This window comes from Helianthus annuus, chromosome 2 (assembly GCF_002127325.2).
Source record: "Helianthus annuus cultivar XRQ/B chromosome 2, HanXRQr2.0-SUNRISE, whole genome shotgun sequence".
Lineage (NCBI taxonomy): Eukaryota > Viridiplantae > Streptophyta > Magnoliopsida > Asterales > Asteraceae > Helianthus > Helianthus annuus.
The window spans coordinates 104354292-104369530 of NC_035434.2; the positions used below are offsets into that span (position 1 = coordinate 104354292).

The following is a 15239-nucleotide window of genomic DNA, read 5'->3' on the forward strand; positions in this document are numbered from 1 at the left end:
CTGCTACGATACAGGGTATTAACTCGATCGCTGCTAGGATTCAATGTCCGGTCGATTGAAACTATCCGGTGAATGTTTAAGTGCTTCTCAAATTGGGTTTATACTTTGTCATTCGTCGTGATTCGGATAGGATATTTGAGTATCGCCCGAACTCGGGCTATACTCTGTCATTCGTTGCGAATCTGCTGGATGTTTAAGTATCGCACTTTGTCATTCGTTGTGGGGGTTTAATCTCGTGAATTATCGTATATGATGTATCAGTTATTTACCTAGTTCGTATGCAATTAGGTTATCAGGCTTATTAGTAGGCTAAACTTCACCCCATACACTTACAATCAAAGTAGATGTTAATTCTCAGAAGAACTTGAATCAGGAAGCTTGTTAAATCAATACTGCATGCTTATAATGTGAGTCATTCTCTTTTTATCAAATTATTTCCAAAACTCTATTTATTTCAAAAGTTATAATTACAGGGACTAAGTTTTTGTAATCTTCAATTACTGCCGCAATGTGGGGTTTTGTATACATTACTTATTTCCCGTCACCATTGGATAACGAGTTAGCCAATGGGTGATCTAACCATAGTCACATAAACGAGTCGAGTGACAAATACCGATTTGGGGTAATTGGTTGATAGAAACATTGTAATCTCCCTTAATACTGTAAATTATAACAATGTGTCGTTTTGTGCAATTTGAATGAACTCACCAGTATTTCCTGCTGACAAAACCTTTTTAAAACGCGTTTCAGGTAATTACAGTAGATCGGAATAAGAGTTGGATACGGCACCAACAAGATTTACAGAAGTGGCTCATTTTATTAATTAAATTAAATTAAGAATTATCATTTTATGTATTCGGGTTTATCCCATATTAAAAGCTACCTTTGTAAAACATGAGTTTTATCCCATCTATTTAATAAATAAAAATCCGGTGTTTTCTAAACTCTGATAATTTTCCTAACTCACGGTCCTGATGAAATTTCCGCTGCAATGTTTTTCTAAATAACCACCGGTACCACTTGGCTGCTCGCGACGCCCGATTCCGTCCAGGGTGGGGTCGGGGGTCGTGACACAACCTCTGCTGGACATAATGGATGACAGTTGTTACGAAACCTCTGTTGGATAGCAACAGAGGTATGTAATAGTTGATAGCCAAACAGTGGTTAGGTTGTGTGTAAATACTGTAACTACTGTTGACTAACCCTGTTGAGTAATTCTCATTTTAACTTTTGTTGACTAATCCTTTGTAACTTCTGTTGCTCATTAGTTCATATCAAATTTGTAAGTCTGCGCTAAATATTCCTTTGCTTCTTCTATAGCTAATTGCTGAAAATTTTGGAAACAATTCTATGGTAAAAATTACGAGTATGGGATGACAACTATCTATGTTGGCGAAAGGTTTTGGAATGTGATGATGAAAGGATGGACTGATGGATGCAGATTTATTGATGGATGGTCAAAGTTGATTAAAGAAGTTCCCATACCAGTTGAATCTTGGTTGGTTTTCACCATGATTGTATCTAAAACGTTTGAGCTTTTCGTTTTCCATTCCGAGACTGGAACTAAGGTTTCCTTCAAGAAAGCTGATGTAGTTGTTTTGGATGATTCAGTTTATGGAGATGATGGGTTTGATTTATTGGCTGCGGTATAAAATTTTGATGATAAAATACATTGTTTGATAACATGACGGTGATAAGTAACTTTTGTTATATTATGCTAATAACTTTTAAAATCTCATTTTGTAGGCTAAACACAAACAACTTCTGGATTCCGGGGAAGTTGCTTTGGATGATGAGGATACTGGAGCTTCGGTTGGTAATTCTAAGTAGCTTACGAGTTTTGAGGATATTTTTAATGTATATATACACATGTAATATTTATAAATTATTATGATTTAAAATATGGTTTCTTATATATGATTCTTCTTATAAATATAGTTTGCTGATGATGGGCTATTTGATTCAAAGATTGCGTGTCTGGTTGATGAGTCAAATGTTAGAAATACTGTAAATTTATAATTTTCTACGCATATATTTTATTGTATTATAATTTATAAGTATAAGAAGGTTTTTTTTTTTTATTTTGTTGTAGTCTGAAGATCATTCTGTAAAAATAGCTGATGATGTTAACGATCATCAACTACAGTCTAAAGATTTTCCTGTTCGTGACATTTCTGCCTCTTCAAGTGTTGTATCTAATGTAAGTGTTTATTAGTTTTATACTGTCTATTTTATTATTGTCTCAATATATTGATATTATTCTGTATGATTGAGTCTTAAACTTTAAAGCTGAGTTGAGAAGATAGTTTGTGTTGATAAAGAAAGTTATAAAATTTCAAGAATTTAGAGTTGTTATATTCTAAATTAATTTACTTAGGTGGAAAAGATGCGCAAACTTCGTGTCAAGACAATTGTAGAGGATAATAAAGCTGTTGATAGACCGTATAAAGTTCGAATGTTCGTTTAGTATCATCCACTTCAGAATCAGTCTTACACTTCACCACACATGCTGAAGACAGACTTGTAAGCTTTTGCAGTCGTTGCTTTGTTTCGTTATTTCAACAATTTTAGTTATATATCAATCTTTTATAAAATTCACTATTCAATTTTCTGTTTTTAGCAACTGCCATCAGATGTATCTTCTGCGTTGGATGTGCATACTGATAATCCTAAGCCTATCAAGATCCAGAATCTCAAATGTGAAGTCCAGGAACTGTTTACAACATCTCAAAAATCAATACTGGATTCAAATATGCTGTTGTTGGATGGTCTTCTTATCTGAGATCTTGCAATATTGCTTTTGGTGATGAACTTTCGTTAGAGTTTCACAAGTGTACTCAATTGCTGAAGTTAAAAAAAGTTGTGCATATCGTGACAAAGATAAAGTCCTCTTAGTTTCATGTCATGATTGTTTGTGGTTGTACATTTGGTTTGTTGGTGGTATTAATTTTGCTTTTTAGACATGTTCTATATGTAGTTATGTCTATAAACACGTTTCATTGTCAATGGGTAGGTGCTACTTTTTTTGTGGATAGCACAATGGAAATACTCATATGTATCTTATATATTAACTGATGATGCATGTCTATAGTTGTCTTTTAGCTATAATAGATAACACATTTTGGTACAATATCTATACACATATGTATATGTTCTATCAATATGTGTTATGCATGGTTTTCTAACACATGTTGTTAATAACATTATTCTCTTAATATCTGTTTACTAACATTTGTAGTTTCTGTTGACTGACCTTTTTTAACATGGGTTGACTAACATTTGATAGTTACTATCTATCCATCTGGCAAGCTCTGTTGGAGATAATGGATGACAGTTCTTATTAAAGTCTGTTGGAAAGCAACAGAAATTTTTAACAGTTAATAGACAACAGTGCTTTGCTATCAACAGAATGGAATTGCTGTTGAATAAACCTATTGATCATTAATTTATATCAATTTTGTAAGTCTGCACTAATTATTTTTTTACTTTCTGTCAATATGTGTTAGACATGGTTTTCTAAGAAACGACCCATGTTTGCACACGGATTTTACCGCTAATGACAATAAAAGTGAAATCACATAGACCTAAATATAAAAAGTTTCAAATCTGGACTAAAATAGCAAAACCTCTTGAACAAAAAGGGAGTTTACTCAACATAATATTTATAAACTTTGGCGTTGGTAATCATCTCTTAAAAACATAACAATATTTAGTTGGTTGTTTCGTAAGCGTAAATAGTCTTCCTTCCCCAATCAATCGCGCACGGGTTTCCGCCAGATCCAATTCCTTCACATTCTTTCTTTGTATTTGTTCCCGTTTAGTATAAAATAAATCCATTTTTTAAACCGATAATAACATCCGTTAAGCCCAATTGTTAAATCGAAAACAACAAACCCTAATGTTTGATTGAAAAGCTAGTAATTGAAGGTTTTACGGTATGATTCATTGAAGAAATTACGAAGCTGGGGAATAATAAGATGGATATGAACCCTAATTTCAACTTCCTTTGTTAGTTTTGATGGCCAATTCTCAACATCGCTGCGTTTTCGGTTCGTTCTCAGTTTCAATCCCTTTTGTAACCCTAATACGGATTTGAAAGAGCTTAACTTGTGATTTGTTTGTTTGCTTGCAGTTGGAAATATACCGTATGATGCAACTGAAGAACAGCTTGTGCAAATCTGTGAAGAGGTTGGCCCTGTTGTGTCTTTCAGGTCTGTACGTTTTTATCTATTTCACAAACTAATCAACCTGCATTGAAAAATTGTAGATTATTATATGTGCTGCATTTCATAAGTTAGTGGATGCAATTGAGTTCTATTTAGATTGAAAAATGTGGTGATGAATAAGTTATTGTGCCTTATCTTTCATGTTCCATGTAGATTAGGTTATGTTATGCACATAGAGTTTTTTTTATGTTTATGTATATTTTTTTGGTAAATGTGAGAGCGGGTTGGGAATCCTTTCGGGGCCACACCAACACCCTGTTAACCAATGAGACGAGATAAAGTGTGACAGTGGGTAGGTGGCGGAGTACATGAGGTGTGTGACTCGGGGGCGAGGTGGAGGTCTAAATTGCATGAGGCGTGTGACCTGGAAGCGCCTCTTGTACATGGAAAAATATTTTGCTTCTTTTAGAGCATTCACATTGGAGTCTATAAATTCTACTATCTCTCTATATTTAGAGAAAAAATAGAGAAAACAACCAAAACTCACCACATTGGAGCCTCCATAATAGAGAAAGTTTTATAGAAAACGAAAGTTACCCCCTATAGTCTATATGTAGAGGTTTATTGTTCATCAATCTATTTATCATTGTGAGTGTATACAAAAACCGAGAAAACAAAATAACTGTTTGTGATTAAGATATAGATAGAGTCATAGAGATAGAGGGTTGGATGTGAGATGTTTTTAAAACATAAACAAAGTCTAGAGAAAATGGTGTTTTCAGTTAAATTATATAGATGGACTTCGAGATAGAGAATCGGATGTGAATGCTCTTATGCTGTACATATAGCTTTTTAGGCTGTATCTATAGGTTAATTATATTATATTATATATTAAAAGTTAAAATGTATTTCTAGGTTTTAGCATCTAAATCTTCGGTAGGGCTGCAAACGAATCAAACGTTCGGCAAACAGTTCGTGAACCGTTTGGCGGGAAGTTTGTTTGTGTTCGTTCATTTATTAAACAAACGAACACGAAAAAGAAATTTCGTTCGCTTAGTTAAATAAACGAACATGAACAGAGGCCGCGTTCGTTCGTTTAAGTTCTTGAACATTCGGTAACGTGTTAGATAGTTCATTAGTGTTTTTAGTTTTTATATTTTATTTAAAAATTCCGAACATTAGTTTATGTTCGTGACATTAATAAGTGTCAGTGTGTTATATATTTTGTTAATGAACGCTTGTTTGTGTTCGTTTGTTTCCATTTGTGTTCCTGAACATTAGTTTATGCTCATTTGTGTTCCTGAACATTAGTTTATGCTCATTTGTATTCATCAACGTTCGTTTTTCGTTTGTTGTCTAAAATTAACAAACAAACACAAACGAACACGAACAAGTTCATTTCCTTAACAAATGAACACGAATATAAAATCTCGTTTGGTAGGTGTTCATGAACAGTTCGTGAACACATATATTTCTTAACAAACGAACGTCGACAAGGTCTTGTTCGTATTTGTTCGGTTCGTTTACAGCCCTAACTTCGGTACATGATGTTTAACCTATCGAGAACATAAAATAAACAAACAAACAAAACAAAGAAACATACGTACTATCTAGTAAAATCCCACTTATAAAGTTATAGTAGGGTATGGGGAGGATGAGAGAGGCTGCACCCACTGATACCCCATGCTCAAAAGCCCCCTTTTTTGACATATGCGGTATAAAAATACAGATAACACATTTTATAAATATCTTGTGCCTCACATACGTAATGCGAGCCCTTTTGCCTTGGTTTTGGGGACCCTATCACCTCAGTGTGCCTCGATTTTTCTAAAACCAAGGTGGCCTATAGGGGTTAAGGTAAGAATCATTGGAAGCTTGCTTTTGTTAGGTATTACTTATGCTCACTCGTACGGGGCTGATCCAAATGGCTCATGCCTTAAGAACTTGACGGTATTTCTGATCGATTTCTAAAATGAATAATAATAATAACAAGGACAAGTTACACGAGTAACAAACGGTAATCAAAGGAACCAATGAGAAACGGAATAACAAACCAAATTATCTTTGTAACAAACCCAAATGCTATTTAATAGATTGAAATTAATATATGAAAACAAACCTAATTGTTTTCTTGATTTGCGATGGCACCTCTAGTTTTCACGTGGCTACCATTTTGTCTTCACTGATCGAATCAAAGTCACAACAAATAATATTGTTGACTTTGAATTTTGGTTTCTATGAATTAGATGAAAACAATTAACAAGCAAGAGTAAACTTTTTGGGTCTTATCTATCATGTGACGGCGACAGCATGGGTTTGACGGCAAACATAAACCACATAAAGTGATATAATAATAATAATGATATGCAGTAAATAAATACGATGAACATGAGATTTATGTGGTTCAGTTGCGATGTGCAACCTACGTCCACGATCTAGAACAATCCCTTCAGCTTTTGCATGTTTTTTAGTTAATGCAAAATTTGATTGCTTCTAGCTTTGTGTAACAATTAGTTAGTTTGATTCACATCAATAGATATCGAGTCATGTAACTTCTATTATTGGATTTGATTTCATAAATTGAAAAGTATGGTGGAGAAACAGTTTAACCAGTGTCATCGGCTCACTTTCAGATTAGTTATCGACAGAGAAACTGGTAAGCCCAAAGGCTACGGGTTTTGTGAGTACAAGGATGAAGAAACGGCCCTAAGTGCTCGTCGCAATCTCCATGGTTATGATATAAATGGCAGACAGTTGAGAGTTGACTTTGCCGAAAATGACAAAAATCCCGACAGAGGCCGAGAACAGGTAAATGACGTGAAAGTCCCGTTAAGCATACGTATGTTGCTATTTTGCGTTAGCGTAATTTTTCTTGTTTTTTTTATTTCAGGGTCGCGGTGGACCTGGACTGTCTACAAATACTGGTAATGCTTAAATTTAACTATATCTAATTTGCCTGATTAATTATTTTAGCATAAATAACATAATATCATATGAACTTTGGTACCCTAGCTCCTCAAAAACAAATCGGGGGTCCTGCAGTACATAGTGATCCTAGTCTAAACCAGGCTGTTGGTCTGCAAGTGGCCATGGCTGCTGCAATTGTGATGGCTGGAACTCTTGGAGGTGGTCAAACTATTAACAGCATAAGTCAAAATGGTAACCAAAGTCAACCGACATTGGGAACCGACCCTTTGACACTTCATCTTGCTAAATTACCCAAAGGCCAGTTGACTGAGGTTTTGACCGAGTTTAAGGTAACCGTATTGATTTTTACATACAGTGCTCAAAAGGTTATTGAAATAGTATTATTAATTTCGTTTTAATCACAGGCGTTAGCTACTCAAAACAAGGAACAAGCACGCCAGCTGTTGCTTGCTCACCCGCAGCTGTCAAAGGCGATTTTGCAGGTTGTTTGATTTATCAATTTTCTTCATTAAGCTAAATCATTTCATAGAACTGGTTTCTTGTGCATTTTAATTTACTTCTCCAAGTTTCTAATATTTTGGTTGCAGGCTCATATTATGCTGAAGGCAGTTCCTCCCCACATGGTATGCATTTTACTTCACAATTTTTTTTACCACAAGATATTCTAGTGTACTATTAGAGATGACAATTTTGATCCATATACTTATGAATGAATTAGCTTAAAAGCAAAATGTCATACTGTCAAATGGGTTAGACAAGTCGAAATTCATACAAAGTGTGTTTTAAATGCATAAGATCTTCTTAATCATTTTGCGCATTAAAATAAACTTTATTGAAATGATACATTTTTTTTCTAATAATAAAATATAACTAGTGGGTTACCACCCGCGCTCCGCAGCGGGTTCGAAACTTAGATAAAAATAAGTAAATCGCGGGAGTTAAAGTTGTTTGATGTTTTAGTTAAGGAGCTAAACATGTCATTATTAAAGTTGAGGGGCTAAACATGTCATTATTAAAGTTGAGGGGTTAAACATGTCATTATTAAGGTTGAGAGGCTAAAGTTGTTTTAGTTAAGGGGCTAAACATGTCATTATTAAAGTTGAGGGGCAAAACATGTCATTATTAAAGTTGAGGGGCAAAACATGTCATTATTAAAGTTGAGGGGCTAAAGTTGTAGTTAAGGGGCTAAACATGTCATTACCATAGTTGAGGGACAAAACATGTCATTATTAAAGCTGAGTGGCTAAAGTTGGTTAATGCCAAAGTTGAGGGGCCCAAGTTGGTTGATTATTAAAATTAAGGGGCTAAAGTTGGCTAATGCCAAAGTTGAGGGGCCAACGTTGATTGATGTGACAAAAATAGCATATTTATAGTATATATAATGTTTATAATCACACGTACGTACGAGTGAGCTGTTTTTCGTTTTTATCTATCATGTAGTTACAGATGCCAAATGCTCAACTACTTCCTGGTCAACATGCACATCCTCCGGTCCATGGTGGTCAACTGGGTCAACAATCTTCAATACAATCACTATCCGGGCTGCCCCCTCTTGCTCAGAACAAAGTGCCAATTGGATTCATGCAACAATCTCAAAGTCAACCATCTTCTTCAATAGTTCCCAGCCAGTATGCTGCCATGTCACTTCCTCCACAGCCTCGGTTTCAGACTCCACTGCCAGCTCAGCATCAGGTTCCACATTATTCGACATTGCCCGGAGCATCTGTTGCTGTAAATCTTCAATCATTACGTCCACAACATAGTTGTCAGTTAGCGGTTCCTGTTCAGCCTTCTATTACGACTCATAAGGTACCAATAAACACTTACAAAGATCAAATTGTTCATCCTGCAAAATTGTTGAAAATGGAGGACGGAAGGGGTGCATCTTTCTCACCTGCAGATAATAATCTTCCTGCGTCTGGAAACCAGATTTTAAAAGCGGGTCCCACAGAATCTCAAAAACCGAACCCTGAGGTATTTATCTTTTACCCTATCTTCATATGTTTGTGACTCGTGTTCTTAACGTGTCTTATTCTTTAAATGGTGCAGCTTCCTCCTGGTGCTGAGTCGGCTTTACTGCAACAAGTGTTGAGTCTCACACCAGAGCAGTTAAGTTCGTTGTCTCCAGAACAGCAGCAGCAAGTCATTCAGCTTCAACAGATGCTTCGACAATCAACTTAGTCAAAGAGTCGAGGACTCTATGCATGCCGGTGCAAGTTGGTAATGGCATTCATCAGTCTTAAAATTATTTTTGTCATACACATGTAGATTAGTGATTCAGAAATATGAGGGATCCAATAACACTTGCAAATCATGGAATTGAGTGGTTTAAAGGAAAGTAGATTTTGAAACATAGTCCTTTTCTTAATGTTTTTTTTTTTTTTTTTTGTGTGATGAACTGCTTTTCTATTTTTGTATGGTGAATGACATTTGAAGGTTAAATGAAGTTTCCGTTTGGTTTCAAGTTTTAAGCGGTTAAACGCAATTTTGATTGATTTCAACGGTTTACGAACACTTCTTATGTTTTTCTTTCTCGTCTCATATCTAGTGCAAGCTTACTCGTTGTCTACTATATATAAGAACGAACATTTCCTGCTTTGACGAAAGGGGGAGAAGGCATAGGTATGCAACAACTTTAACATGTGTAATTATACTTGAATATATTGTGGGTCGTTCAAAAAAAAAAGAAGCATTGTCGATGCACACGTCTAGTTGGATCCGGATCCACATCTCTTCATTGACATTTGGTCTCAACCTTTGTCGACTTATGCATATCATCCAAAATATCGTTAAATAGTTATAAAATGACCAATAAGCCATATGCGTAAATTGTTAACGACAAAATGTAAATTTTGAGTTAACTCATGTTAATTTACGCTAGACAATTCCGTATCAACACGCCTACCTTTGACACATGATACTCAATTGGTTTGTCGAATTGATTAAGATATATGTCGGATTAGTTTTCAAAAAGTAAATATGTTCCATTCGAAATTCAAATTGTCGTTGGATTCTTGTATGTATCATCATACTCAGTAAATTCCATCAATGGTAAAACTAAGGTAGGGTCTAAGGAGGGTAAGTTGTAGACAACCTTACCTCTACCCCGTAGGAATAGAGAGATTGCTTCAGATGATTCTTGTTTGTATAATGACTATAAAAAGTTGTATACAAATTCAAATAAATATGCATTAGTTATATTTCAAGAAAACCCGATTTAAATAGAGAACTAAGTAAACTTATAAATACATGTTTTAAACATTTTCTTTTCTCTTAGTATACGTACTTATTGTTCATTATTTGTATACCTTATATTCATTAAACGAAGGGTTATTTTGAGGACCCTAAATATTGCGAGAATCGCAAAAGACCAAATGAAAAAATCGTAAGAACTTGGTAAAAAAAACAATTCAAATTCAAATTTTTTTATACTATCATTATTATTATTTTTCGAATACAATATTAGAAATTTACATTTATTCGTAAATAATTTTTTTACACGTGTAAGCTTGCCATTTACACGCGTGTAAATTTGTTGTATTTACACATTTGTAAATTATTTTATTAAGAGTGATTTTGAGAGGATAGACGAATTATTTAAAAAGCAAATTCTTTTTTGAGTAAAGTACAATTTCTGTCCCTATGTTTACACTCGTTCTCACATACATTCCCTATTTGAAAAAAAAAGTCATTCTAGTCCCTGTGGTTGTCAGTTGGAATCAATAATATCCCTGTTCACAGAATTCGTTGGTCAACCGTTAGTTGACCAGTGAAATGTCTGAAAATCCCTCATGTTGCAACTTAAAAAAAAAAGTTTATAATTTACTTCATATTCATCTGAACCATCCCCTTCATCTTCATTTTGGATCAATCACTCAAGAACAAGAATCATAATTTTGATGAACATTTGAACTTCTTCAATTTGGAATTATGATTGGAATCTGAATGGGAACTTTTTGAAAGGCTATTTACAAAATATAAATTAGCAACATTTTGTTGCTCTGTATTGTTGTAACCTATGTATTTGGAGTTTTTCATAAAAAGTTTTGTATTTTTCATTTTTAACCCAAAGGTTTTTATCTTTTGCATTTAACCCTTTGACTTTTTTTATTTAACCCAAAGCTTTTCATCTTTTACAATTTAACCCCAACATTTTTTATTTTTAACTTTGCCCCCCCCCATACTTTTCATGTTTCACAAGTTTTTCGTTTTACGTTTCGTTCTAAATTTTGTGAGTCAACACGCCGCAACGTGCGTGTGAGATTCAATCGTTGTTCGTCTATTTTTTCCCGTTTGACAGACCAGTCACAATGCTTCTATTTTTCTTCGTTTAACAAGTTCGTTGCAACGCGCGGATCCTAGATCGACTTAGTTATTTTTTCAACGTTTAACGTTTATGGCTAATTTATTCGCATTAACACGTCGCAATGGGCGTGCGTAATTCAACGATTTACGTCAGTTTTTCGTTCGTTGTTAGGTTTTTACTTTTTTATTTTATTTTTACGAGCTCTTCTAATGTTGGTGGTTTTGTTTCGAGTTTACCACTATACCCCTTTACTTAAGAAAAACTATTTTTTACGTACATATTTTTGTGTACTTGCCAATATAAATTTGATTTGCTCTACATTTCGACGTAAACTGTGACAACTCGTACTTTACCGACTCTTAAATTACGTATAACGGTTTAGAACTTTGTGATTTCGTTGATTGATTGAATGTTACGTGCTATATGAATTAATATGAATGTGTATGTATTGTGAACCGAACGTTAACTCAACCGAACACAAGCCCATTCGGGCACACAACCGACTCGAGACCAGCCCATGTGGGTTCCGGCCCACTCCCCATTTCATACGTATATATATTATACACATCTCTTAGGGTTTTGGTTTTTCACCACTTAAACAATCTAGAACACAAACTCTTTCTCCCTCGACTTGGAACCGAAGAACCGCCGAACATCCTTGTTGCTTTGAATCCGAATCCTCCTCTTTCTACCTCGGTTAGTATGTTATCCATGATTCCGTGTTTTATATGCTTAGGTGATGCCATGATGAATCGGATTGTATGATTTAGTATTTGGTTGGTATGAGTTATTTGATCGTTCGGGTTGTTTTAAAATTCGGTTTTTGAATATGGTTAATATAGATGATACATGCTGGTTGACGTTGGTTTGTTCTTGATAGTTGGCTGTTTATATGAATTGATGGTATGGATAAATTAGTCCGAATGTATGCGAACCGGGTAGAATGCATGATAGCCAATGATTTATGATTCGGTATAGTTTTTATAATGATCTGATTGCTGTTCTTGATGTTAATATGAACATGCTTGATTTTCATGATTTGAAGTTGTATGAAACTGTTAGAAATTCGGGTTTGATCTGATTTCCGAAACTGATTAGGTTGTTAGCTTGATTTACGGAACTAATTATGCTGGTAATTAAAGAAACTGTTACACAGCCTGGTTGCGACACATGGTTGCGAGTCGAGACCATAGTTGCGGGTCTAGTTGCGACTCGTAACCATCACACTAGCACACAATCAACACAAGCCGTAACCACGGTTGCGAGTCCCATTGCGACTCGTAACCAGACCATGATGAACCAAGATCACCATTGCGACTCGTAACCAGCTGTTGCGACTCGTAATCTCCGGTTGCGACTCGAGACGAGTTAATGCACGTACACTGTTTGGGCCTTCACTGTCACGGGCCCAATCAATTGGGCCCAACGAATGGATTTGTGGACTGTTTGTTATTGGACTAGTATGCGTTTACTATTTGGGCCGGGGTATGTTGGGCCAGGGTTAACACGCACAAGTATGCTCTTGACTGCTAATTGGACTGCTTATCTGTTTGGGCCGAACACTTAGATTGTTTATCGGATTGCTGATACGTGTACGTGTTTGCCATAATTATACGTGATACAATATACGTGCTATATACGAACCTGACTTGTATAATAACCATGATAGGACGTGGTTGACTACTTACTAGCTTAACTGTACTCTTTGTGTATCTGCCGAGCAAACCAAGGTGAGTTCACACAGCCAAGGCATGGAATTCCCGGGTTGGGAATTGGGTTGGATATGTTACTGTTAAAAGAGTTACTCGTACTTACGCATTCTCTAGACTATAGACCATCGTCCTCAGGTTAGTCAGGACACGTTACGTAAAGCCTACGTAACCCAGATCATTTGCCATTTGTCTCCCGGGTCGGGAGGACACGTTACGTAAAGCCTACGTAACCCAATACCATCCACTGGCTTCCAGGTCGGAAGGCCACGCTGCGTAAAGCCTACGTAGCCCCCACGCGTACCATGTCCTCGGGGAAGGGCACGTCACGTAAAGCCTACGTGACCCTGTACGTTTTCCTGTTCTCGGTAAAGAAGAACACATGGTCGGAAGTTAGTCTAGTAAGTACCGTTAATGAGAAGCCCTCATTAGCCAGGATAAACATGGGAAGCCCCCACCAGTAATATGAACACAAGGTTTGGGAAGCCCCCACCTTAGTACACACTAGTATGGGAAGCCCCACTAGTTATACTTATGCACTATGTTATGAACTTACTTTCTGTGAACTCGCTCAACTAGTTTGTTGATTATTTGCTGCATGCCTTGCAGGACCTTAGGTACATTATGGAGCTTGCACAGGGAGGAGCAGGTCGTTGTGGGATACGGATCATGAACGATATTGAACTTATAACTATTTTGAGTTTACATTACTATGCTTCCGCCATTTAAACGATGTTTGGTTTTGAAACATCAATCATGTCATGATGATTTACATTAATTACTTTTATTATTAAATGCTATGTTTGATATGATTGATGGCTTGATCCTGGTCAGTCACGCTCCCAAGAGGTGGTACTCCGCAGGTGGATTTTGGGGGTGTGACAGATTGGTATCAGAGCCATTGGTTATAGAGAACTTGGTTTTAATATGGGAAAACGTCTTTATTAAAACCGGACTATAACCAGAACAGTGCTCTCAACGATCCACAACGACGCTTCGCTCCACGTGCAAGACTCGACATCCTAGGTAATAAGGTTTATGTTTATTGCCTGTTTGCTAGAACTGCTTAGAACTTTGCTCGCATTACGTTTAGATACACATGATACTATAACATGAGAATCCCTACGTGCTTACACTTTTCTGTCATCGCCCTATTCGCGAACTATTCTTACCTATGCTACTTGTTACAATGAAGATCATGTCTGGAAGAATCAACATGACACAAGCCCAGCTAGAGGCTCTTGTTCAAGCCCAAGTTGCTGCGGCAGTTGCAGCAGCTCAAGCAGGTCAACACGCGCAGCAGCCAGTCTGCACATTCAAGAACTTCATGGACTGTCGTCCAAATTCTTTCAGCGGCACCGAGGGGGCAGTGGGACTCCTCCATTGGTTTGAAAAGCTAGAATCTGTATTCGAAATGTGCGAGTGCCCTGAGGCTCGCAAGGTCAAGTTTGCCACCGGCACTTTGGAAGGGATAGCACTGACTTGGTGGAACGCCCAAGTTCAGATCTTAGGGTTGGCAGCTGCTAACGCCACCCCATGGAACGATTTCAAGGAACTCATCAAGCGTGAGTATTGTACGCGTGAAGATATTCACAAGCTGGAAGACGAGCTGTATAATCTGAAGATGGTTGGGTCAGAGATCGAAGCGTATACTAAACGGTCGAATGAGCTGGCCGTTCTGTGTCCAACTATGGTGGACCCTCCATACAAGCGCATTGAGATGTATCTCAAGGGATTGGCGCCAGAAATTCAGAGCCACGTGACGTCGGCTAATCTCGACAACATACAGGAAATCCAGCGTCTTGCTCATCGCATCACCGATCAGGCAGTGGATCAGAATAAACTGCCCAAGCGTGTTAGTGTTACTACTAACGTCACCACCTCAGTTACTCCTGCTACATCTGGTGACAGTAAAAGAAAGTGGGAAGGAGATTCTAGTAAAGGTTCAGCGACTGTTCAGCCACAAGCTCAGCAGCAGAAGATTGACCACTACCAGAGTCCTAGTCAGCAATCCTCTGGTAGTCACAGACAGAGGAGATATCAGGGTAGTCAACCTAGGTGCCACAACTGCAACAGGCATCACCACGGCCCGTGTAACAAGGGTCGTTGTCAAAGGTGTCTTAAGATGGG

At 36.8% G+C, this 15239-nt stretch overlaps 1 protein-coding gene across 2 annotated transcripts; it reads left to right on the top strand.

The window, feature by feature from the left end:
• Positions 1–3687: 3687 nt before the first annotated feature.
• On the top strand, positions 3688–9554 carry LOC110916191 (cleavage stimulating factor 64). 2 transcript variants are annotated; one of them, XM_035986222.1, is made up of 9 exons: positions 3688–4049; positions 4133–4211; positions 6800–6974; positions 7057–7090; positions 7179–7423; positions 7499–7576; positions 7682–7717; positions 8541–9068; positions 9144–9554. In XM_035986222.1, exons 1-9 carry the CDS (start codon positions 4019–4021, stop codon positions 9273–9275), a joined length of 1338 nt encoding a protein of 445 aa, XP_035842115.1. In that variant the 5' UTR covers positions 3688–4018; the 3' UTR covers positions 9276–9554. The 2 variants fall into 2 exon arrangements, with proteins under 2 accessions (XP_035842115.1, XP_022016640.1); XM_022160948.2 differs by having other exon boundaries at positions 3689–4049; positions 8535–9068.
• Positions 9555–15239: the final 5685 nt, after the last annotated feature.